The following is a 27,311-nucleotide window of genomic DNA, read 5'->3' on the forward strand; positions in this document are numbered from 1 at the left end:
TACCCGATCCAATAATTATGCCAAAACGTGGCAATCGATCCCATAATTATGGCAACCGATCCAAGTTAGTTATGCCGGAACGTGGCAACCGATCCAAGTTAGTTATGTCAAACCATGGCAACCGATCCTTTCTACACACCACAATCACAATCACAAGTATATCTTCAAGATCATACATTTAAGTCATTATTTCATGGTAACCATCATTCATCTATCTCATTTACAACAAGTGTGATCAATAATGCAACATTCATATACATACATGTATCATAATGAAGAAGAACAAACATACATCACACAATCATAGAATCACAACCATCACATACCTCGAAACAAGCTTGAAACCCCAAGAAACTTGATCCTTCCCTTTTTGAATTCGTTCCGCTTGTTCTTAGTCTACAGACAATCACAATAACACGAGAATCAATAAACAATCATTAATTACCTGAATTACTAACAATTCTATGAACCCTAGATCATACCCATGATCCCAATTATCCAAATTAGGGTTGTTTCCACCATAAAATCTATAACAAAACCCTTCCCCATCAACATTCACCCATTTTATTACGCTATACGGATCGAAAAATGAATTCGAGGAGTGAAAAGCTTACCTTTAGCCTCAAGAATGATGAAAAACGAGTAGGAGTCTCCTGGGGTTCGTTCCTTAGCTCTAAAAATAAAAAAGTGCTAAATAAGATCGTTTAAGGGTTTATTTACGACTTTAGTCGCGTCTGGCCCGCTATAGCGGCCACCATCCCGCTACAGTGGCCCTGCTAGAGCGGCAAAAACTCCCGCCAAGGCGGCTTTGCACGAATCAATGAGCTATTTTAATAATTCCAACATCTCCATTTCACAACACACCTCTAACCTACAACGTTCAGAAAAATACCCTTCATGCTAAGATCGATTTCGAGAGTTCTGCTCGCCCAAATTCAATTCCGTAAAGTCGTACGGATTCCTTAATGAGTTATCTAACCACTCATGTAACCAAAATTATAAAATAAATCACCCGATTTCTACCAGATTTTCCTACACCTTAAAGACTCTGATTTCGTCTAAATCTAGACAAGGTTGGGAAAATCCAAATACTATGAAAGAGTTTTCCAGCCCCAAATTTTCCCCCATTGGCATTTCTATAATGACGAACACAAGTCGTTACAATAGATACTAATTTATCCATCACTCGTACCCAAGTGACAACTAGGAGAAAAGAGCTAAAGTAAGAATAGAGTAGTATCTAAATCGTCGAATAACTGGGGATACTTGTCCCACAAACTTTCTTACCGAATCTCATTACCCACTAATGGTTTCACATCTCCAACCTCAAACCAACCAATTGAATACCTACACATCCTCTCTTACAATGCCTTGATGAAGTCATCTCAATACTCAAGTGATAAATATTATTGTATGTAAACTTAACTACAACAAAAGCGATTCCCAACAACCACCAAAATTAATCGTACACATGTCTACAACATGTTATCAAGGACCTTGACACTACTAAAAAAACAATGTTTAGCGACGGATAAATCCGTCGCAAATAAACATATATCCGTCGCTAAACTATATTTGCGATGGATTAGCGATGAAATGTTGACCGTTATAATTTTGCTCATAGCTAACCCCTTTGCGATGGCAAAATTGATTCTGTAGCAAGATCAGCGACGATCTAGCGACATATGATATCCGTAGTAAAATGGTAGCGACGGAAAGTTTTGTCGCTAGATTTATATATTTCGTTGCAAATTACATAAATTAATTCGTCGTCCTATAATTTTACAACGAAAATAATTTATCGCTAATCCGTCGCAAACTTTTGGCAACCAATTATTATTTGTCGCAATCCGTCACCAATTTTAATTCTTTAACTATTCCCAAAATTCGTCGCAATATTCCATCGTTAAATTTGTCGTAGGTATAATTCTTTCTATTCATTTTATTTATTTATTTATAATATATAGAAATTGTAAATTATTAAACATCCTAATAATAACAAATATTCATATAACATAAATGTTACTTCATATATAACCCGTGCACCAAAACATATATTCATCTAATATTAAGTCCAAAACATCTACACCAAGTATCAAACATCTAGCAATTACTAATGTTTAGAACTCGTAATTGCTACTGCATAATTTGTTTTCCTTTAACAAAAATCAGATAAGAAAAACTAATGCTAGGGAGAAGAAATATGGTCATCATCTGAAACAACCTTATTAGGCACCATAGGTGTTGCTGATGATGCGTCACCAATAGGAATATCAGCTGATTGATGTGATGGTATAGAAGTTACACCTTGTATGCGCTCAAGTAATATAGGAATCATGTGATCAGTCAATGTAGGAATCAATCTCTTCACGAACTCATCCATATTTTCCATCGGTGCAGATTGAGAAACAGATGGTGGTATTGATGATAAACCATCAGATTGAGAAGAGATACAAAGATTTGGTCCGTAGTAACTTTTTGCTTGAGTTCTAAGACCATATATTCTTCTCTTCTTTTCTCCACCTGCTGCTTGATAATATGCGTCACGTTGATCAATATCAGATTCAGACTCAATTTTCTCACGTAATATTTCTTCATATCTTTCCTGCAATAAGTAGAGACATTAAAATTATAATAAAGAATACTAACTATAAGTTTCTCCAAATAAAAAGAATATGAATGCCAAAAGTTGATAATTTTATAAATTCTACTTACATGAACAATTCGTGCTCGCTCATCAACAAAAGATTTTTCATCGTGATCATGTGTGTGGACGTGCAAATGGAGCTCACTTGGTGTTGGGTCTCGACCCTTTTCAATAGCCTACCCAAAAAAAATAAATTGCCCCAATTATGTTATGAACAATATGATATAATTAGGTAAAGTATTTCAAAAAACACAAAAAGTCTATTTAATTCAGTGAGGAACCCACAATTGAGGTCGCCCCTATGGCAAAATAATGCTAACAATTCAAATCGTGCCTCTAAAGATGAAGGAACCAACATTTGTAAGAATTGAGATATCTTTCATAACTTTCTTATGCAAGTTTCAGATTCAAAAATCGGCGACAACGAGCCACAAACTGTCCAGAATAGTACTTGGTGACAAAGAAAAAGATTCAGATTCAGATTCAAAAATCAAGTTCTATAATAAGAAGTTATTCATAGTCAATCTATTGCATGCAATGTCACAAGACAATCTAAAATATTAAGCTCCCTTCTTCTATAAGCAAGACCCATTAATGCTCTTACAATAAAAAAATAGATTCTAAGGCAACTAACTATTATAAGCTTTTAGAGGTAGTACTGGTGAAATTTTTTGGAACAATTAATATGTACCTATACTCATGTATTGGATATTTTTCTTTAAGCCGAGAATTTATCGAAAACAATCTCTTATCTCACAAAGGTATAAATAAAGTCTATGTACATCCTACTCTCTCTTAATTTTACTATATTACGTGCTAGCGCTAGCCAAATATCCAGGCAGAATATATCTCCATTTTCTTATGCCATCTTGGTAGAGTTCACATCTTTGTACACATTCAGGCAAAGCTTTTACATATAAAGTTCAAATCTATGCATTTTTCCCTGTAACTTTTTATTTTCTCTAACCAACTATTATAATGTGGGGCTTTTATTTTTAAGTTTTTCCAGCCAACATACAGTTCTAGCTAAAGACATCCATCACCCTATACAATAGGCAAAAGTATATGTCAATTTATCTATTTGATTTTATTCGCCTTATGTCCAAATTTACTATCAGAAAGAGTACAATCAAGAGTTTAAAATCGAAAGTGTCATCAACAACAATTGTATGTTGCACCAAAACAGATGCACTGCGACAACAGTCCCAAAACATAATTGAACAAAAAAAAAAGAGGCACTTCTACTATTTGTGTACTATAGACTTTTAGTAATGACTAGAAGATAAGGAAAATGTATTTTGTCGAAGAATATATATTGCGTGAAATATATACTTACAAGTTTCTTACGATGCTCCCCAATAGGGATAGATCCACCTGTATGAGTTCCGATAGCAGCTTCTCTTCCTCCACGACGATATTTTTTATTTGTTTCTGACTTTGCAACATTCTCAGGAGCTTGCCAAAGCCTCATCCAATTTTTCCACACAATATCAGTTACATATTCGGGATTAGTTCCGTTCTTTTTTATTCTGAAAATAAAATCGCTATATCGTAGTGATGCCTTACTCTCCCATTGTTTTTTCACTGCATTTTCATTAGTTGAAGAGTCCCAATATAATTCCTTCTGAAATTAGTTTGTAAAGTAATAACACTAATATCATATCTATAAAAAGTTTATCACTTTCTTAAACTCAATTATAATGAAATAACATACCTTGAATTCTCCAAAATAAAAATCTTTTACAAGTTGCAAGACACCTTTCCAATTGATTCAATTGGGATCAAGTTCATTTTTGAAAGACTTAGCTATGAAAGTAGAGCATGTCGAAGAAGGCTCCAATCTATATAAATTTGAGGACATTATTTAAATACATATGTATCTTATTAAAAATATATATACTAATGATACTATAAACATGGACTAACCTTGTAGGAGTACGAGTAACAACTGTTCTCCGCTGCCCACAATTATTAGACTTACCTTCACCAATTGTGCTGCTTTGAGTAGATGCACCCTCTCCTATTTGATTACTCTCATTAGGTGTAATAGGAGATGATTCAACATCGGTTGGAATATTATTGTGATTTGGCATTTGAACGGGTGGTGTACTGCTAGGTCCTAGTATTTGAACTTGGTTTGTACGATCAAGCCTACCTATATTGGAACTTATACCACCTTGTTGAGGACTAACTGTTGTGGGAATGGGAACAGTAGGCATTTTTGGAGGAATAGCAGAATTACCGCGACCTGAGGATTTTCCTACACGACCTGCACTACCTAGACCTCTGCCTCGAGCCATATCTTCAAAATATGTAAGTATTGTAAGATCAACACTTGTAAAAGATCAATTATTTTTAAATAAAGTTCACCAGTATACCCAAATGTTACTAAATTTCATGCATATGACATATTAAAAATTAGAGCTGGAATCTCCTGCAAATTTTAAACAGTTGACTAAACAGTCTTTTCGAAGTAAAATTTCAGACATATAAAGTCAAAATAGGGAGAGGAAAACTATAATCAACTAAATAAATGCAACTGAAAAACAATACTAACAGATATCATTGCAGCTACTACAACACGTCTAAGAAGTGAAGAAAGTAGAAAAGAACAGGAGAAGAAAGAGTAACTCATCCCACGATAGTGAAGCTGAATACGTAATAGTACAAAAAACAAAAAAGAAAAAGTTATCGAAAACTTACCTTACTAGTTGCAGCAGTCGAAGAGAAGAGGAAGAAGTCACAATAGTTGAGAATAACCAGCTGAACTCCAAATTTTAAGGAAGATCTATAAAACAAAAGGCAACATCAAAAAATAGAAATCTCAAGTTGAATAAACAAAACAAGATTCTTAATCATATCGAATAGAAGAAAAAGTCATTCAAGTATGATTACATTAAAAAAACATAAACTAAGGAAATAATAATATTATGAAAAATTACTACACTCAAAAAATATTGAAGATACAATAACATATTGTTATTAAGAACTAGTCACTATCTAAATCTTCTTCAAATTCTTCCTCATTCTACTCAGTTTCTTCAGATTCATACTCCTCCTCAATTTCTTCAGATTCATAATCCTCCTCAGTTTCATACTCCTCCTCTGTAGATTCTCGAGGGATTTCATGATACTTTGGATGTAACCCATCAATGGGTTCTTCCATTTCAAGTACACCCCATTTAAATCATGTAAGAGTATTTCTTCATCAACAGAAACATTCATATCTATCTCATGGACTTCAACTTCATTGACTTGAAATGGAACATTCAGTTCTGGAGTTGGTGCCACTTCCTCATCAGGTAATTCCACAACATTACGAGGTTTAACCTTCAATACGGCTAGCCAATCAATCTTGTCCTTTTTCTTGCTAGGATATGGGACATAACACACTTGTGTTGCTTGCATTGCAAGAATAAAAGGTTCATACTTTTTATACCGACGACGTTGGTTAACATCAATCAATTTGTATTGATTATGCTTCTTCACACCAACATCTATAGTTGGGTCAAACCATTCACACTTGAATAAGACAGTTTGCTTTAAAGGTTTTTCACGGTATTCCAGTTGTATAATCTTTTTAATCCGTCCATAGTAATCACCAAAATTTGGATCTGAGATACAAACTCCACTGTTCATTGTTGATCTAGCGCTACCATAACATTCTGTATGAAATTGTATCCATTAACAAAATACATTGAATGACATGTAGCGCCTATTAATGGTCCATGAGCAAGGCTACGCAAGAATTTATTCTCTATATGATTGCATCGGACTTATTTAAAAAAAGACTTAGTTAAATTCACAAGACAATTTAGGTTACATTACTACATCAAAGTTAATAATCGTTGGAGACTTACGTATTCCTTAAACCATATAGAAAAATATGCCTAAAGGCTCTCATCTATCTGACACTGTGATAAATTGGGAGATTCTTCTTGCAAACGTTGCACGTACATACTTCATTTAATACAAAATAAGTTAAATAGAAAGTCATAATATACTAATATGTTTCTAATATTAGGTGAAAATAAATTTTAAATACTACCTCACAAATGGCTCAACCTCTTCACAATTTAGTAATATGTAAGTTTGAGCGGCCTTGATTTCATCAAGTGATAAATTTATTTTTCTTGTCTCTCCCCATAGTCAACCTGGATGAGTGAATATTGATAGATTTCCTTCAAGATCCTCCGTAATACCACCATCATCATTACGGTCCACACTATGATTACGTGTCATGACATGAGGTTCAAAATAATGAGAAAATAATAGTGTTGACTCTGTCATCAAGTATGCTTCACAAATAGAACCATCAACACTAGCTTTATTTCCAATCATCCTTTTAAGAGTTCCAAGGTACCTTAATAGATAATAAATGAATGCACCATCATATTAGAATTACATAGTATAACATCCTTGTCATAATTTTGTCATAAAATTTCACATTTACCTTTCAAAATGATACATCCATCGATATTGTACAGGTCCAGCGATCTTTGCTTCATATGGTAGGTGCACAGGCAAATGTTCCATCGAGTCAAAGAACCTTGGAGGAAATATACGTTCTAACTTACACAAAATTTGTGGGATATCTGCTTCTAATCTCTCCATGTCATCCACTCGTAGAGTGGTTGAAGTAAGATCTTTAAAAAATAAGCTCAACTCTGTAAGTGTTTGCCACACATTACTAGGAAGTAATTTACGAAAAGTAATAGGCAAACGTCTTTGCATGAACACGTGACAATCAAGACTTTTCATGCCATATAGCTTTTTCGTATTTGTGTCTGGACATCTGCCCAAATTTGAAACATACCCATCTGGAAATTTCAAATCTTTGACCTAATTAAACAAGATAGCTTTTTCTTCCTTGTCTATTGTATATACAACTTTGGGGTATTTACCATTTGAATCCTTTGCCAACTGAGGTCGATCACAATAGTTTACCATATCCAAATGTGATTGTGAATTGTCTTTGGTTTTATCAACAATATTAAGAACTGTATCAAATACATTATCAAATACATTTTTCTCAATATGCATGACATCAAGGTTATGTCGAATCATGTTAGAACTCCAATATAGCAAATCCCAAAAGATACTTTGCTTTTTCCATCCACAAGACTTACATATTCTTCGATTAACCTCTTCTTCATCTAACTCAGTTACTTTCCTTATCCCTAAGTCACAAATTTGGTTCAAAATCTCCTCTCCTATTTTGTAAGGTGGTGGAAATCTTTTGACAGTCTTGCCTTTGAAAAAGTTTTTACGATCTCTCCGAAAAGAATAATGTTGGTCAAGAAACATCCTATGACTGTCAAACCAAGATGTTTTTCTACCATGTTCTAATCTAAATAATTGTGTTTCCTCCATACAATAAGGACAACCTAACTTGCCCGCAGTACTCCATCCTGATAACATAGAATATGCTGGAAAGTCACTTATAGTCCACATCAAAGCTGCCCTTAGTTGAAAGTTTTGCTTTTTTGAAATGTCAAAATGCTTCTACACCTGTCTCCCACAACAAGGTCAACTCCTTTATTAGAGGTTGCAGATAAACAACAATTTTATGTTTGGGATTGTTTGGCCCTGGAATAATGAGAGTTAAGAACATATAAGCTTCCTTCATGCACATTCCTGGAGGTAAATTATATGGAGTTACAATCACTGGCCACGAAGAGTATTTCCTCCCAGTCTGACTGAATGGTTGGAAACCATCCGTACATAACCCCAGTCTTACATTTCTTGGTTCATTGGCAAAAAAGGTATGAGTTTCATTGAAGTGTTTCCAAGCATCAGAGTCTGATGGATGACGCATTACCCCTTCATCCTGTGTATGCTCATGATGCCATCTCATATCAGCAGCTATAGCATGAGATGCATATAATCTTTTTTATCCAGGAATCAAAGGAAAATAATACATTTTCTTATAAGGGACCAATTTCCGCTTACGAGAGCCTACACGACGTTTATACCTCTGATTGCCACAAAATTTACAAGATGTAAGGTTCTCATCATCGCCCCAATATAACATACATCCTGATTCACAACAATCAATCTTCTCAACTGGCAAACCCAAGCTACGCACCAATTTCTTTGTTTGATAATAGTTATCAAGCACTATGTTATCTTCAGGTAAAGAATCTTTCAACAATTGTATCATTTGGTTGTAACCTCTCTGTGACATGTTGTTCTCTATTTTAATGTTTAACATCCTAGAGACAACTTCAAGTTGAGAGACGGAGGAACCGGGATACAATTTTGCATCAGCAGCATGTAGTAAATCATAAAATCTTTGAGACTCAAGATTAGGCTCCTCCTCCATTGGAAGATCAGACGCCTCCTCTATTGAAGGATTGATCTCCTCCTCCATTGAAGTTCATAAGTATGAGATGACTCATGTTCAATATTGCTTTGAAATTGTCAACTCAAACCTTGATCAAAGTTTGGACCAGCTACATCCAAAACCATTTGTCGGTACAGATTATCATATCCCAATTCAGGTTGAGTTCCACCATGCAAATCATTAACATAATACATCTCATCAATAACATCTTTTTCCCCTTGATATTTCCAAACAAAATAGTTCTCAACAAATCTGTATTGAAAAAGGTGATATTAAACCATTTCAACATCCATGTATTTAAGGTTATGACATTTTTACAAGGACATTTAATGTTGTCACCACTCATACGATTTTTTTGTGAACATGCATACTGAATAAAGTTATTCACACCGGTTATAAAACTGGAGAGTATACCCCCTCGTCCATCCAACCTCTCATACATCCAACCACGCTTCAAATTACTCATGTTCCTATAAATTTTAGAATAATCAAGATAATCAGAAATTTCTCTTTATAAGTTATACAATCTGGATGTCCTCCAAAGAAAAGATCATATTAAAATACCTTTATGAAAAAGAGTATATCTTTGCACTTTTTAAATCATTCGCCGCCTTTTCTGTTAATATAAGTGTTCTTGATCACTGTCCAGTTATCTTAAAATATATTATTCTATTAATCTTCAGTTACAAAAAGTGCAATAACAAGAAAATGATAAGTTGCAGGAAGTGCAATGTCAAGGAAAGGTTCATACTGAAATACCTTTATTAGTGCTCCTTTATGTTTTTTTATCACTGTCCAGTTAGTTTAGTATGATTTGACCCAACTATAATGTTATTTTAAAATAGTGTACTCTCTTAAATCCCTACACATAAATGATATGATGATTTGTTCTACTACTAATTCTAGTTTAGGCTAATTAAATGTCAAGTCATTTGATAATTATAAGCCTAAAGTTAGATCAAAAAATAAGTACTACACTTGTTGTATTGTACTCTAATTATTGTAAAGTTACAAAGTGTGATGCCAAAAAGATAATACAAATATTACTGCAAACAATCAAGAAAGTGGTTTGAATTTCATTTCTCTTGCTAGTAACTAATTTCTAGTGTTACGATTGTAAATATAATGGAGTACCAAATAAAAATCATACCGAGGAGTTGAAAAGTTGAGAAAAGGTGGATGAAAAGAGAAGGATGCGGGGCGAATGAAATTAGTGGAACAAGACGAGATTTGAGAGCCTTGAAAGATTGCAACGTCAGCAAAATCTGTGTATAACATTTGAAATATTAACCACCATAGCATAATTATCCCATGTCTGCTCACAATCAATACCCTTCTGAAAGTTTCATCAAGCATAAAGATGGACAACCCAAAATATTAAACAAACTAAGAGAGATAAGTAGAACTTACGTAAACTTGATATAGTTGTTCTTAGGATAAATAAGCAGCAACACGTTCACAAAGAAGCAAAGGTCCACATATTCTCCACAAACTATAATAACACCATGTGGAAAAGAAAAAAATACAAACTTAAATATCATTGTATGTTGATCAGGTGAATTTCTTTACATAAATAGAGGAGCACAAAGAAAAGAAACAGAGAAGTAGAGCAGAGAAAGCAAGCAGTTACTTAATAGCTATGAAAAATTGAACTTTGCATACTTTACATTAAATCTAAAATTTGTGAAAGACATGTTAATCTAATTAACCATCAGAGATCTCAATCACTTGTATCTAATCCAACAGAGTATGACAACGAGAACTCAAGAAAAATCTTTCATTTGATATGGAGCAAGGAAAAAATCTTTAGATACACCAAAATTTGATTGACTTACTGCAGAAATTTAGGTACAGATAAAAATATTGGATGAAAATTTTGCTAGTCTCTTCTTGATTTACTTCCTTGTGTGTGGCAGAAAAAAGTTGATGGCAATAGATGTCATTTTTTGTTTGTTTGTTATTCATTTCTTTAATGTGTATGAATAGAAAATCATTTTTTGTTTAGTTTATGAACAACTTCTTTAAGTTGATAATGTTAATTCTTATCTAAAACTCTCTTTCTTGAACCATTTTCATTAACTTGTATCTAATTCGACAATGTTTGACAATACGTAAAAATTATAATTGAATCAGCTACCAAATACATATCGAAATTACTAATCGACTATCACAATAAACATTTCTTCTTTAAGTCATGACTTTGACAATCCAAGAAGAATGAAATAGAATAAGATAGAGAAAGAGAGCTTACTTGGTTAGGTGTTCTTAGGACAAACAGGCAGCAAACACATTCACGAAGAAATAAAACTCCACACATTTTTCATACGCTACAATAAGGCCTTCTAAAATAGAAAAAAAAAACAGAATTTAAACACCACTATATATTCTCATAAAACGAGTTATACGATACCTATACTAAACTTTTCAAATTAACAATTTCAAAATAGAAAAATACAAACAGAAGTTAAAAATAGAACTCAAAGACCCAACAAGCATAGCAAAATGTATTCCTGATAATGCTCAGAATCTTGTTGCTGTTCAAGCTAAACCCAGATAGAAAAAGTGACTACTAACAACAAAAAAGTAGTCTTATTCACAGTTGATTACTAATAACAAAAAGTGATTATGTTAAGATCTGGTTTTGACATCTTTTATAATATCACTAATCTCTTAAAACAAACCCTAATTGCAAAGTGTAACTCGATTATGGCAAAATCATTCTTCCTAGTAGAACCCTTGTCTCATATTTCAAGATTACCAAAACCCACAAACAAAATCAACACAAATCGATAGAACACATCTTAATATGAAAAAAATAAACTCGAAATTAGAGTATACAAAAGTTAGTACAACTCACTTGATTTTGAATTCGAAAATTGATAGAAACTCATTGATTTCTCACATTAAAGAGAGTGAAAGAGCAATTATTTGTAGCGTATTTGAAGAATGGGGAAGAGGAATAGTTGAAGAGCAGAAGAGAGAGAGAGTGGGAGAGCTCAAATCTTTTGTTAGTAGAATTGAGAGGGAATTTTTGTGTGCCCTAACTTATCCCTAAATTTTTATTTTATTTTGCGACGGATTTAACGACACATATAAATTTCGTCGCTAACAAACATCTTTGATTTATTTAGAATGGAAACTAACGACGGATTTTTCTGTTGCTACAAAATATAAAATTTATAAATAAATACTAAAAGTTATAACGACGAATTTTTCGTTGCTAATCTGTCGTTCAAAATTAATTCAATTTGTCGCAGCCCTTCCCTTGTTAAATTCGTAGGAAATATTAAGGCGCCAACTTTTCGCGCCAATAAATAGTGACGAAATATACATTCCGTCGCTATAGAATAAAAAAAATTGCTTATTATTATTGCGACAAAATATTTATTCCGTAGTTAATCTGTCGTTATATAGCAACGGAATATATTATGTCGCTATAGTCCGTCGCTAAACGTTATTTTTTTAGTAGTGTGACACAATCATCTGGACGAATCCTTTAGCACTTAAGCATGATAAAATTCCAAGTCAATACTCGCTACAAATAGAAGTGAACCTGAATCAACCAACACATACTCATAATACTCAACCAATCACAGTTCTTAACAATACCTCCATCACATAACATAAATTTCCATGAGCTTAAGTTATAAGAAATTTGATCCTTAGAAATTAGATACTCATCGAGGGATATGTCCAAGCATACAACCCCTCCAACAACAATATCAAAATGCTAGATTTAGTAATTGTATATTACCTCTTAAGAACAGTAGAATTGGACCTAATGATCCCCGGCCACATTCATCCACACATACCGATACATCACCTCGACGACTAGAGGAATATTAAGATTGCTGGACAACCACAAATGCGCATGGTAGCTCTTCTGTAAATTCTCATAAGTAAGGTGTTACATGTAGAACCACTAAAATACTTTAACAACTCTAAGACAACACCATTTATGTCATTCAAAATAACCAAATATTCCCACTCATCCAAGAGAACATCGCAAGATTTAGTACCCCTGATCTACCACTAGGGATCCACCCACAAAAGTGAAAACACACGAAAGCATGACTAAGGAATCATACTCACAATACTAACAGCCATCATAAACACTCCGACCATTTACCTTATTATAAACCAACACTTTTAAATGAAACATTTCTTAGGTACTCTAACAATCAATAGTAGTAAACTTACGACTCAGCCCAAGTGTAAGTCCTTTCAAATGCTCAATACCAGATACAATTGATCGTTTCTCACCTTGCCAATTCATACCTTGACAAAATACATCATCACGAATGTAGACTCACAATGAAAAATTTGAATTGTAATTTCCACCATATAACACAATCCCCTTTCTCTATCAACATTAGTTTGTACCTTGAAGATTTTTATGAATTCATGGATCTCCGTTTATCCTTGATCGCATCTTCATCGATTTTACAATATATTTCGCTAAAATTTGAATCATACTCATTACTAGACTTAAAAACAAACCCAAGCACCTATCATCACACTTAAACTAATGTCCGCACACTTTTTTCTCAAGTCTTTTTCGGTAGTTTTTGACCAACCTAATGGATCTGTGACACTATTACCATAGCCACAACAAAACGAATGAAATCACACATCTTTGAACCCAATTATCTACCCTTCTAAAGATATATCTTTAGCCTTTGCAATCAAATATAATATTCTTGCTCTGGCCTCTCTCTAAAGGTTGTACTACATCCTACTATATTTTCCTTTATTATAACTCTAGCTCTTTAACATTCTATTTGTGTGGTTCCCACTATCTCTTAAACTTTTCATACAACCACATTACTCACCCAATATTAGAAAACCATGACCTTAGAAACTCGCAAGTCATACTTACTATACAAAATTCGCTTTACCAACAATCTTATTATATAGTTGCATCCCATCACAATTCATCACGAACTCATACCACCATTACCTTCGGTAAACCCTGGCTATCACTGCGAAGTCAACTTTTTCATTGACATAACACATCAAACTCAGGTATACCCATCAAATTCAAAGGGCTAACAGATTTTATACACATTTACATACTAAACTGTTCAATTACCTTCAACCAAGTATACTCATTTGGGACTTCTTTATCCATAAGCTTATCATTCCAGTATCACTCCACTTCTTTATGGCTTAAGATAAAATCACCAGTCCTCATACTACCCTCCTTCTTCTTAACAAACAAAACAAGAGCACCCCACAGGGAAACACTGGGACGGATGAAACCTTTATCAAGAAACCCTTAGATTTGAGCTTTAAGCTCTTTTAATTCTGACCACCCACGCGAATAGACTCAAAAAAGAGGGATTCGACCTCAACATCCCAAATATGTGCCAATTACGCCAAACAATCATGCCCCACCAATTTCCTACCTCGCACGAAAGATATGACCTTAGCTGATTTACGCTTGTACCCTTTTCCCACTCTAACATTTCCCTACCTTGGATCTCTAGAGTTACCGACTTAGCATTACCATTAAGCACATCATAATAAGGGGACAACCAAGTCATGCCTAAGATTATATCAAGCCAGTCATATCCATTATAACCAAATCAATCCAAGTCTGAAAATTCCTAAACACAATAAGACAACAATGATATACAAGGGTGACTATGACTGACTCTTTAATTGGGGTGAAAACATGGATGGAGGCATCAAGTATATCACAAAAAACAATAGCCATTCGGGCACAGACAAGAGTAGCTCTTGTGACCAATGCATCACATCCTCAAGTTCGGTCTTACCGGGAAAAACATAAAACTGAGCCCTGTCTTCTAGATGGGAACCTCATTGCCTGGCTGCACTACTCCTCTACCTTCATTACCATTTCCTCGGCCTCCACGGCCTCGGTGATTTCCTCCTCATATGCCCAGGTTCTCCACAATTTTAACACACCTTATAACTTATATTTAATTGTTGAACACTAAACTAGATCGCGAGGTTTAGTACGGGTACAATTCGCGTTCGGAAATTGTGACAAGGAAAAATAGGAGAGACATGGCTGAGATTCTGTCTCGCTCTATCCCACTCTAGTGGAAGAAATCCCGCCCTGGCGGCCTCGTCTTGGCGAGAAAAATCCCGCCCCAGCGACCTCAACAAAAACAGAACCCCTGTCAATAATTTTGTGGGTTCTTTTCTTTCCCAATTTCCCCCAAACGTTCCCAGCTATAACACAAGCATTTTAGAAAATCCCTTTAGCTACGACAATAATTGTCTATCCCCTGGTCAACCCAACGAAGTACGCACTTTAGAATCATTTTACATCGTTTCAACACTATCACAAATATATCCCCAGAATATACCCAGACTCTCACACAGTTATCAGTTGGTCGCAACGCACGTCCAGATTTCTCCCTTACAAACCACATCGTAATTTATCTAGACCTTTGCACCTAATCTCGACTTTTTTTTCACAACAAGTTTCACGACATTCAATCAGTTACAACTTGCAGATAAGTCTAAATTCTTTAATTAGTTCATTCTATAAATGACCATCAGCCATGCCTTATACGGTCCCTAAGGCCAGATACAAATTGGAACCTTCTCAGTTCCAATTAACTCGTTTGTGTCCCTTCAGTCGAAACTACGGCATCTAGTTCACCTTGTTGAGATACCAATTGGAATCGAGAGATACCAATTGGACTCAACACATACCACAAGCGACAATAATTACTAACGAGCCCCACAAAATTGCTAATATCAATCACAGAACTTGATCGAACCTAATTCTTAACCGCCTCAACCCTTAACTGATGGTAACCAGACCTTAAATCAATCTTAGAGAAAATCGATGTACCTTGCAATTGGTCAAAAAGGTCATCTATTCGAGGAAATAGATACTTGTTCTGAATGGTGACCCTATTCAACTGTCGGTAGTCTATACACATCCTCTCTTGCTAGTGATGGTGTTACCGTTGTTGTTGCTCTAGGTTGGACCATAGAGTAAAAGAGGAAAGATTTTAATTTATATCACTCAAATACCAATTGGATTCAAGTCATAGCACGAAGGAGTAGAAATAAGTGAGTTTTTCCTTAAGTCTTATAGCCTGTCAAAGAAAAGTACGGAAGTCATTGTACCGTTCCGCAAGACTCTATTAAACTCATTTTGGTACAATGAGATCAACGAACCTAGGGCTCTGATACCAACTTTGTCATGACCCAAACTGTCGTGAGTGACAGCCAAATTAACCCTCCGGTGGGAGAACCAAAACTATAGCCCAACTAACAAATTTTATGAAAAACTAAGGCATTTAAAGATACGAAAGCAGGTTTAAATGACAATAAAAATGGAGTCCCCATAATTACACTCCAAAGGTTTAAACAATCAACTAACCAACTAATGCGAAAGAATAACCCCTAGAACCTGAAAGTCAATGTATCAAAACTCTACTAACGACAAGTCTAAGAACAAGGGGTACAACTCCAAAACTAAACAAACACCTTAAACAAATAGTCTGAGTCCGAACAGAGTAAACTTAAACAAGAAAGATTCATGGCAGCCCGAAAGAAATGGCTCACCCTTGAATCTGGTCATGCTCAATAGTCACCTAGCTGAGGTCTATCAATAGCCGCCTGAAGATGCACTGTACTCAATAAAGAAGAAGCAGGTGCAATATCAGTACACAACTACAGTGTACTGGTAGGATCACACGGCTATCCCAATAAGTGTAACATACATTAGTCAATACAACAATATAATCACATGTATATATCGAACATATACAATATTATCAACATATACGAACAATGAATAACTTTACAATTCTCACATATCACAGTTATATCAATTTAGAGCAACATATTTTCTTCCAATATCAATAGTCATTAGATATGAACGAACTCATCACAAATAGATACAGAACACAATTCAATGATCCTCTCACCGAACCCAATTCAATAGTCTTCTCATGGAACCCACACCAAACAGTTAGCATATCGAAACGTGGTACCCAATCTAATGATTATGCCGAAACGTGGCAATCAATCCCATAATTATGCCAGAACGTGACAACCGATCCAAGTTAGTTATGTCGGAATGGCAACCGATCCTTTAACACACTACAATCACAATCATAAGTATCCTTAAGATCATACATTTATGTCATGATTTCATGGTAACCATCATTCATTTATCTCATTTACAACAAGTGTGATCAATAATGCAACATTCATATACATACATGTATCATAATAAAGAATAACAAAGATACATCACACACTCATAGAATCACAACCATCACATACCTCAAAACAAGCTTGAAACCTTAAGAAACTTGATCCTTCCCTTTCCAGATTCGTTTCGCTTGTTCTTGGTCTACAAACAATCATAATAACACGGGAATCAATAAACAATCATTAATTATACGAATTACTAATAATTCTATGAACCTTAGATCATACCCATGATCACAATTATCCAAATTATGGTTGTTTCCACCATAGAATCTATAACAAAACCCTCCCCCATCAACATTCACCCATTTTATTACGTTCTACGGATCGAAAACGGATTCGGGGAGTGAAAAGCTTACCTTTAGCCTCAAGAAGGGTGAAAAATGAGTAGGAGTCACCTGGGGTTCGTTCCTTAGCTCTAAAAATTGAAAAGTGCCTAATAAGGTCATTTAAGGGTTTATTTACGACTTTAAGTCGCGTCTGGCCCGCCACAGCGGCCACCACCCCGCTACAGCGGCAAAAACTCCCGCCAAGGCAGCTTTCACGAACCAATGAACTATTTTAATAATTCCAAAATCTCCATTTCACAACACACCTCTAACCCACGACACTCAGAAAAATACCCTTCACGCTAAGATCGATTCCGGGAGTTCTACTCGCCCAAATTCAATTTCGTAAAGTCGTACGGATTCCTTAACGAGTTATCTAACCACTCATGTAACCAGAATTATAAAATAAATCACCCGATTGTTACCAGATTTCCTTACACCTTAAAGACTCTGATTTCATCCAAATCTGGACAAGGTTGGGAAAATCCAAATACTACGAAAAAGTTTTCCGGTCCCAAATTTTCCTCCGTTGGCATTTCTATAACGATGGAAATAGGTCATTACAGCAGCGGGTAAAAGGTCATCCATAAAGTTTGGTATAGTAACAGCAATTTCGATCAAAGTTGGAGTATTTTTCAAACCCTTTTCCCTTTTTTAATGAAAAGGTATTAAAGTTAAAAAGGTAAAAATGTTCAAAAAAATAAAATAGCATAGGTAAAATACCATTCTGGCCAAAATAATTTTTCCAATTTGAATTTACGCCAAAAAATTTCATATTAAAAGGAAAGTGCTTTCTAACAAAGATAATTTATACGAAAAAAAACTCAAACCTCAAAATCTTTAGTTATAAATGAATGAGTAATCACTCTAATCCATGTTGGTGTGTGTTACATTGAATTCATGAGACAGAGTAAGTAACTTCTTAATTTATTTATTTTTAAAAAAACAAAAAAAACAGAGAGGGCGAGAGAACTTTTTAGTACTCTCTCCGTTCAACAATAGTTGTCCACTATTAATTTGGCACATCCCTTAAGAAATTATAAATAGAAGAATAATTTTATCATATCACCCTTTAAATATAATAAATATAATGTCTTGAAAAATATAATAGGAAAATGACTATAATTAATCCTAAGGATAAATTAGGAACTAAGTGTAAAATTATTGATGAATTTCATAAAGTAGACAAGTATTGTTGGACATCTATTTTTAATATAGTGGATAAATATTATTGGACAGAGCCAGAGGGAGTAATATTTGACATAACAGCTTGTTTAGATCCAATTATAATACTTTAGAAATTTCATTCATTTTGTTCAGAAAGGAAGTTTAACAGAATATATTATTGAATTATAGACAGATCGAGATTATTAATTAGGGATACAAAAAGATATTTTGTCTTAAATTTTATATTTATATTTAAAAATTATTAAATATATAAATAGTTATAATTTAATAATTAAAATAAAATATTAGTAAAATTGGAGTTAATTTTTTATTAATAATATTTAAATAAAAAGAATATAATTGTTATATATAATCCTTCAAATTTATTCGATTGCAATCCTGATAATTAGTTTATACTAAATTTTAAATTTATAAATTTCAAATTCCTACTGAGAGACAAAAGTTGTAAACCGAAGAAGATAAGAGTTAAGTGGCGTAAATATGATAGCAACAATAGGTGTGGGTCCTTTCTCATGTGCACCTCTTCTTTTAACACTACAACTACTACTATACCTTATATACTTTATACTACTATTTAATACTTTCTACAATTTATTTACTATTAGTTTTGTCCATTCATATATTAATATCCCATTTTTATGGACCCACACCCCATCCCTACACAATGGATTTGGGCAAAGAAGAGGATTACTAAAGTCAAAAATTTCGTTAAAAATATTTTAAAATATATTCAACTAATCATCTTTATTGGTTGTAGTTCTGTCTCCCTTGTTATGGATAGTATGATCAATTTTGAGTATTATTTTTTAAATAAATCCAATCTTGCACAAAATGCATGAAATGTTTTGAGGTCATATCTAAAAATATTTTCTTTCAATGAGAGAATATTTTGTATTGTTGTACAACATGTTACATATAAGAATATATAGAACACAAGCTCTGTGACCAATTCTTTGTTGAATTTACTATGTTATTTGACATCACATCAACTCATAGTTAAAGGAATTTATGTTGAATGGACTTTGTATAAGATGTTATTAGAAGTAAAAGATGTCTTATGTTGAATATTACAATGTATATGGTTTTGGAAAAGAAATTTTGTGTAGTACGATTTGAAACTCGATCAATTTGATTTGTCTCAATATATATATGTCATGATGTTTCATGCAATGACGTGGGTAGAGTTTTTATCAAGAGATTTCAATTGATTCTCAAATTATATTAAAAGGTTCAATATGCAATATATACACATAGATATCATATATGACCTTACATATGCATAATGCATTATATTTTCTTAATGATGAAACTCCTTCCGCTCCCTTGATTCCGCCTCAGCTCACATGCATAAATAAATGTTTAGATTAAGTCATTCTTATATTTTTCAAAAAAAAAAAAAAACATTATTTTCTGATAACCAAACATCAAAAAATTATTTTCTTTGAAACAATGTTTTCATAAAAAAGGCGAAAAAGTATATATATATATATATATATATAAAATAGATTTCTTTGATAGTGAGATGAGATGAAAATTCTTCATTTTCTAAAAGGAACTAAATTAGTGAAACAAGATTAAAGTATGAGTATGTATGTATATGAACTCTTTTTTCCTTTAACCCTACACATCATGTGGGAAGAGCAACAAAAGGCATCTCCATGAAGTATAGGTAGACTACTTATCAATAATTATTATCTTCTTCTTTTTTACACCATCCAATATCATCATTATTCTCTCTTTCTTTCTTTTGATGAATGACCATATAACATTTTTGTGGAAGTCAACACTTGAATGAAAATAATGCACATTTCACTTATAATGATTTGAAGTTTTTCCAACTCTTCTTTGTATAGTATAATTTATTTATGTCCCCACTACATAGGTAGCTCTAGAGTTGTGCTACATTATTATTGCTTGAGGGTCCCCTTTTTTTCTCATATTTGAATTTCCATCCCATACGTTATTATTTATTATCTATATAGCTAGACAGTAATGGGGTTAAAAATAATACTATTGGTCCAAACTTATAAGTGACTATGATTATTTGTCACTATCCAATACTTTCTAAAATACAAAATAATATGTATTTCAAATTGACTATTGAAGGAAAATATAAGCAAAGAAAGTTAATACTCCTTTCAATGAAAAAATTTATTATTCACTTAAGGAAAAATGGTTTTGGTGTAATTGGTTGCTAAAAAGTAAGTAATTTTTGAAAAATATTTTTCTTTTCCTACCAAACACACCCTTAGCTCTGATAACTTTTACTCACTAGGAAAAATGGTTTTGGTGTAATTGGTTGCTAAAAAGTAAGTAATTTTTGAAAAATATTTTTCTTTTCCTACCAAACACACCCTTAGCTCTGATAACTTTTACTCACTAATAGTACAAGAGTAAAACAAAGATTAATATAAAAGTAATGATCAGAGATGTGATAGTTGTAGAAAAAATACAAAAAAAGAACAAGTCCCGATTTATTTTTTTATTTTTCTTGAAAATTAAATAATATTCAGTAGATATATATATATATCATGTGCAACAAGGACCCATTTGTTGTTATGTTTTTTCATCCTTTCTTCTTTTGTTTTTTCAAGGGAATCAAAGTACAAAAATATACTAGTAGCTGTTTTTGCAACTTGGGGTGAATTGTTGCCTCACAAGTTGATGTACTTGAATTCTTCTAATATGTGCTTTGTTTTGATTGAAAAAGAAAAGAATTTAATCTTCATCAATACATTCTACAATACTATCAAAAGCATACTTTCAATGTATTTTATTTTACTTTCATTTTAAAATTATTTCTTGCCCTTTTTGGCAACTTTTATTTAAGACTATAAAATTAAAGAATATCTCAATACATTGTATATATCTTTAATTTAAAATTAAATAAATAAATTGAAATGGAATAAATACCTAAGCAGAATAGAATGTAGTTCTACTTAACCATTTCTCACATTTACACCCATGAACAAAAAGGAAATAAAAGAAAAAAAGAGTTTTTTTAAAAAAATTACAAACTTTGTCCCTTCATTTATTCCTTTAAAAATCTTCCTTTATGTCCATTTCTTTTTTCTCTTTCTCTTTCCCTTCCCTCCTCAATAAACTTTATTTTTGATAATTAATAAATAAACAATGGAAGTTCAAATAAACTTATACCACCAAAAACTACACTACTATACCCCTTACCAAAAAAAAAAAAAAGAAAAATAAAGTTGAAATGATTTGTAAATTCTCTTCACATTTTTTTTCTCCAAGTGAGCTAATTTTCAGTCACCGTCTTCTCATACCAATCGGAATTTTATGAGATCTGATCCAATCTGACATTTTCTCTGTAAGAATCTGTTGACCCACTTGCTATTCCCAATGTTCCACTCACTTCCCCACTAATTTCTGCCCCCTCACTTCTCTTCTCTTTCTGCTTTTTTTTTTAATGAGATCTGTGCTAATTTTAGCTCAAACGGTTGTTGTTGCGGTGCTGGNTTCTCACACCAATCGGAATTTTCTGTGATCTGATCCAATCTGACATTTTCTCTGCAAGAATCTGTTGACCCACTTGCTATTCCCAATGTTCCACTCACTTCCCCACTAATTTCTGCCCCCTCACTTCTCTTCTCTTTCTGCTTTTTTTTTTAATGAGATCTGTGCTAATTTTAGCTCAAACGGTTGTTGTTGCGGTGCTGGTAGTGGTGTTTGCGGCTGCCATTGAGGATTGTTGCTTGTTTGCTACTATCTCATAAGCATTATTTTCTTCCTCGTCATCTTCATCCTCATTATCATCATCATCATCATCGTGATCATCTTCATCCATGTTATCACTTTCGTTTTCGTGGTCGATTCGGGTAGTACTTTCATGGTGTGGTGGAAGTGGCCATTGTTGTTCTGGACGAGCCATGATGGGAGCCATTGGGTTGTTTTCGGGGTTTAAAGCGAAGGAGGAAGGATTGAATGAAGATGTTGTTTCGGGGTTTTTGGCTTTCTCCTTGTACAATGCGTCGAGCTGGTGGAAATATGGGCAAGTTTTGGAATCTTCGGGTCGTTTTTTGTTGCTCTCCTTCACCTTCTTGAAGTATTTGTTGATGTTTTCCCATTTTTCTTTGCATCTCTTTGCATTCCGATTGTATCCAATTTTCTTCATTCCAGATGATATCTCTTCCCAAAGCGGACCTTTAGGTCCGTTTTCTTGGTATTTGACATCTAAGTTTGTACGAAGTTTTATTAATGCTTCAACTTCTGCTTTTGGCCACCTTGAAGAGCTTGCTGGACTGTAACTATCACCTCCGTTATCGCTTTTTGGTACTAATTCCATGTTCTTGGATGGTACTGGTAGCGACAACGATGCAGGTATTAATGCTGGTACTGTTACTGGCAATGGTACTGGTACTGGTGCTGGTTGAGCTGGTGATGCTGTAACAGTCGGTTGTATTTGAGGAGAATGTGTTGGCACAGGTGGCGCGGGTAGTGGGTTTTCAGGCAATTGTATTTGTACTTGTGCTGATGGAGGGCCAACATTGATAGTATTTGGAATTTGGATGTTTTGCTGTTCAGTTATCTTTTGTAAAAAAGAAATAACAGCTGCATCCTTTGCTGCCGCCATTGCTCTTTCTTGGACTAAAAGATCATGCTCCCTATTCATCCTGCCCATTTCTTCTACTTTCCATGCTTCTTCTCGAACCATCCGGTCGTGTTCCCGCTTTTCAAGCTTCTCCAAGAACCTCCTATGCGATTCCTCCTGCTTATTAATCACATCCTTGGTAAACTTCTCAAAATAATCCTTCCATTTCCTCTTCTTCTTATGCCTTCTTTGTATATCCTCATCCGAGGAAGTAGACGAAGAAGTTGAATACGACATTGCTGAAGCGTTCACAGCTTGTTGAGGAATATTATTAATCGGATTGACAGCTGGCTGTGGTGATGGCGGTGGTAGTGCCACGGGGGAAGCATTTTGATGATGAGGAGGAGGAGCAAAAAGGCTATTTGGTGGAGCTGATGAAACAGTAACATGATGAGGAATAGTACCTTGTGAAGCTGGGACTTGTACATTTGATGATGCCATTGGCATAGCCATATTTATTGGAGTAGCTTCCAATGGAGGTGGTGGAGGATGCGTATTAGACGGTGGCATTAGAGAATGATGATGAGATGTAATGTTCTCCAAGGCTTCCAATTGCTCGAAAAACCGGTAGTTTTTTCCATCCGCTTTAGATGCGCGGCCATCCTTGGTTCTCTTGTGATACTTGTACACATTTTCAAACTTCTCCTTGCATTTCTTGGAACTTCTGTGAAACCCAAGGTCTGCCATTTTCCTGGTCATGATAACAACAGTTGGCATAAGTATTACAGTAGTAAAATGGTAGTAGTAAATAAACAAGTACAATAATAACAAAAAACCAAACTTACAATTATTTAAATCCTTGGTAATTGAATTCACCAGCCAGTAAAACAAAAAAAAATTATATATAGTAGTACTATTCACCACATAAAATAAACTATAAAGATTAAGATATCACTAATCAAGATTAAGAACTTAATTAATTAAACAAGGAGGAGGAAAAAGAAAGAGACAATTGAAACACTATATATATAGAAACCACATTTTTCTCAATCATGGTGCAACATAAATCTTGTTTTTTACTTACTTAATTATTAGATTTGATTACCAAACTTATATTATTTGCTAAATTCAAGAAAAGGCAGTTCATAAAATTGGAACTCTTAACAAAAAAGATGAGTATATTAGTTTCCAAAATTTGTTGCTGGAATTGGCAGAGAAAGAAAAAACGCCAAAAAAGCAAAACTGAATTTGACTCAAAACCCGGAAGGAGGGAATCTGAATTTCCTCAACAATTGTATTTTTTTTTTGGTTGTATTGTTTGTAGTGAAATGAACTGAAAAACAATGACCCTTTTAATTAAAAAAAAAGCAATAAATCAATGGAATTCTGATCCATAGATCTATCTTTTCATTTCCCCAAAAAAATAAAATCATTCTATTGAGTAGTAATTTTTTTTCCCAAAAGTAGAAATAAAAAAATAAAAAATAAAAAGATTCCATTTCTATCAATTTTATTTATGCATGATGAAACTGGTGCAGCTAATGATGATTGAGAAGGTCAGGTGAAGAAATTGCAATAATGAAAAAACAAAATAAAATTTTTATTTCCATTTCCATTTATTTGAATTTAATTACCTGGAAACTTCGTCCCATAAAGGTCCTTTAAGACTTGAGTCTCTAAAAATAACATCCATCTCAGACCTTATTTTGAGCAAAGCAATTGTTTCTTGTCTTGGCCATCTATTTCCACCTGAATTTCTTTCTCCATCTTCCGTCATGAATCCACCGCTACTACCACCACCACCACCACCACCGCCACCGCCTAATCCAATATCACTACTCCCTCCGCTTCCTGCTCCTCCACCGCTTTCTGGATTTTCACCACCACCTTCACTACTTACTATGCCCGAAACACCCAGCATCGCTTCAATTGCAAAAAACCAACCTCCTCTATTTCTTCTGTAAACCAAGCAATTACAGCTGATGAATTATATGACACAAGAAAAACAAAAAAAAAGAGGGTGAATTCTAAGGGGTTTTTATGAAGATGGGGTGTGGTGAATTTATTAATTTATTTCGGTGGGATCTGCCTGTCAATCTCACACCTCTTAAAATACATAACAATTTAAACAAACAAAATAAAAAAAAGAGTAGACCCAGAAATATATATAATAATAATAATAATAATTTAAAAAATTAACACCCCTTTGCTTCTTTTAGCTGTGGAATCTTCAGATTTTCTCTTCTAGTATTATTGACAAGAAATGAGTTTTTTTTTCTCTCAATACAAACCAGAAGGATCACTCATGGTAACAACAATATAAAAAAATTGGTTTACACTGTATATATAGTGTATAATTAAAAAAAAAAGATAGCGTATTTTTTGTATTATAAAAAAGTAAATGGAATATATTTAGAGTAGAAAGAAGTAGAAAATACAGCTGCAGATAGCGACGATGAAGATAATAAGTTGTTTTTTGTCTGTCCAGCTAAATATAGTTAAAAGCCGGCCCATGTAGGTCACCCTTTGCTTTTTGGGCATTTTGGATTTCACCATCTCTTTCCTACACTAATTTGTTTTTTCAAAAATAAATTATAATATAAAAAAAAATTACATTATCAAATTATCTAAATTATAAATAAAAGTAAGTAAGTTCCCTTGAAAGAAGAGATTTGTAATCTTAATAAGCTATGTTAATATGATATAATATAGATATGATATAATATAGAAAGATAATTGGATGAATGCATATAATTTAAAAATACTTAGTAAAACAATCTTATTTCCACCTGATTTTCTATATTTTTAGTGTTCAGTTAAATTAAAATTTGTGTAAAAAAGTCTTACATGATAATTTTTCTATAACAAAAATTATTGTGTGCCTGATAAAATTTAAATTCAAAACCTTTGTTCTACAAGTATAATACTATTACGAGTTATTGAGTTAATTTTTTATTTTTTTTTGACTTTTTCTTTAAAAAAATTATTAATGTTTGAATTGAAAGTAAAAGAATAAAAAAATTACTCCTACCAAAATAATTTCTGTGAAACGTGGAGGGGTGAAAGTTAAAAAATAATAACTTAAATACGTTGAGTGTGGTGGGGTTTTGGAGAGCGTTACGACTGAAATGACTAAAGTACCCCTAACTCGAATTTCATGAACCTTTTTAAATAATTGATGCTAATCTGGACTATAATTTTATATTAGCTTCCACCTGATGATTGATCTGGGATTAGTCTGATGTAATCCCGGGATTATTCAATCCGGGTACTCTTCATTTTCCCAAAATACCCTCCTAGATTGTTACTCTCCCCGTTTTAATTTATTTATCTGATTTTGACTTGATATAATGTTTAAGAAAATAAAGAAAAAATGAATTTAATAATCTTAAACTAAAGATATGTAGAATGTGCTAAAATATCTTTTAATTTTATTATCTTAAATATGTCATGTGGAAAAAGTTAAAATTAAAGAATTATAAAATAAATAAAAAAACTGCATTTTCTTAAAACAGACTAAAATGAAAAAAAAAAAGTTTTGAGATTACAACCCATACAGAAACAATCCAATTAATTAAGATACGAAAAGTGAGTAAAAATAAGACGAATAAATTAAAACGGAGTGAGCGTAAAAGTTATCGTCAATTGTAAGTTAATGTGTGCTTGGTTTAGTTCACTTTTTCTTACTACAAATATTTTAATTAAATTTTCGACCTTTTAATTAAATTAATTGGGTGAGACTATGGTGCTAGTGTAGACACGTTGGTTTAAGGGGACCCTAGCTAGATTATTATTTTTTTTGGTTTTGAAGTTTGACAAAATTGGTTAAATGTAATGTTCAAAAAAATTGCCACGGAACAATGGAGTTTTTATTTTTATATATTTTTTAAAATGTGGGATCCATTTTGTTGAATTAAAAAAAGTTAGATGTAGGTCATATTATTATGCAAGCCCATTTATTGAATTGTAGTAAATAGTGTCCAATTCCGTTAGGTCGCAACCTACCGTAATAAATGGTCTAAAATTTCAACGACCAAGTTC

General features: G+C 33.3%; 1 protein-coding gene and 1 pseudogene across 1 annotated transcript; both read right to left on the reverse strand.

Moving 5' to 3' along the window:
- Positions 1–2,188: 2,188 nt before the first annotated feature.
- Positions 2,189–4,947, reverse strand: LOC125853133 (uncharacterized; annotated as a pseudogene).
- A 17,405-nt stretch (positions 4,948–22,352) lies between these two features.
- Positions 22,353–25,544, reverse strand: LOC125853123 (trihelix transcription factor DF1-like). The gene is made up of 2 exons (XM_049532798.1): positions 24,905–25,544; positions 22,353–24,021 (listed from the first exon to the last, which is right to left on the reverse strand). The coding sequence occupies exons 1-2, from the start codon at positions 25,189–25,191 to the stop codon at positions 22,374–22,376; spliced, it is 1,935 nt and encodes a 644-aa protein (XP_049388755.1). The 5' UTR covers positions 25,192–25,544; the 3' UTR covers positions 22,353–22,373.
- Positions 25,545–27,311: the final 1,767 nt, after the last annotated feature.

The sequence above is a fragment of the Solanum stenotomum genome, unplaced genomic scaffold (assembly GCF_019186545.1).
Source record: "Solanum stenotomum isolate F172 unplaced genomic scaffold, ASM1918654v1 scaffold9649, whole genome shotgun sequence".
In the NCBI taxonomy this organism is placed as follows: domain Eukaryota; kingdom Viridiplantae; phylum Streptophyta; class Magnoliopsida; order Solanales; family Solanaceae; genus Solanum; species Solanum stenotomum.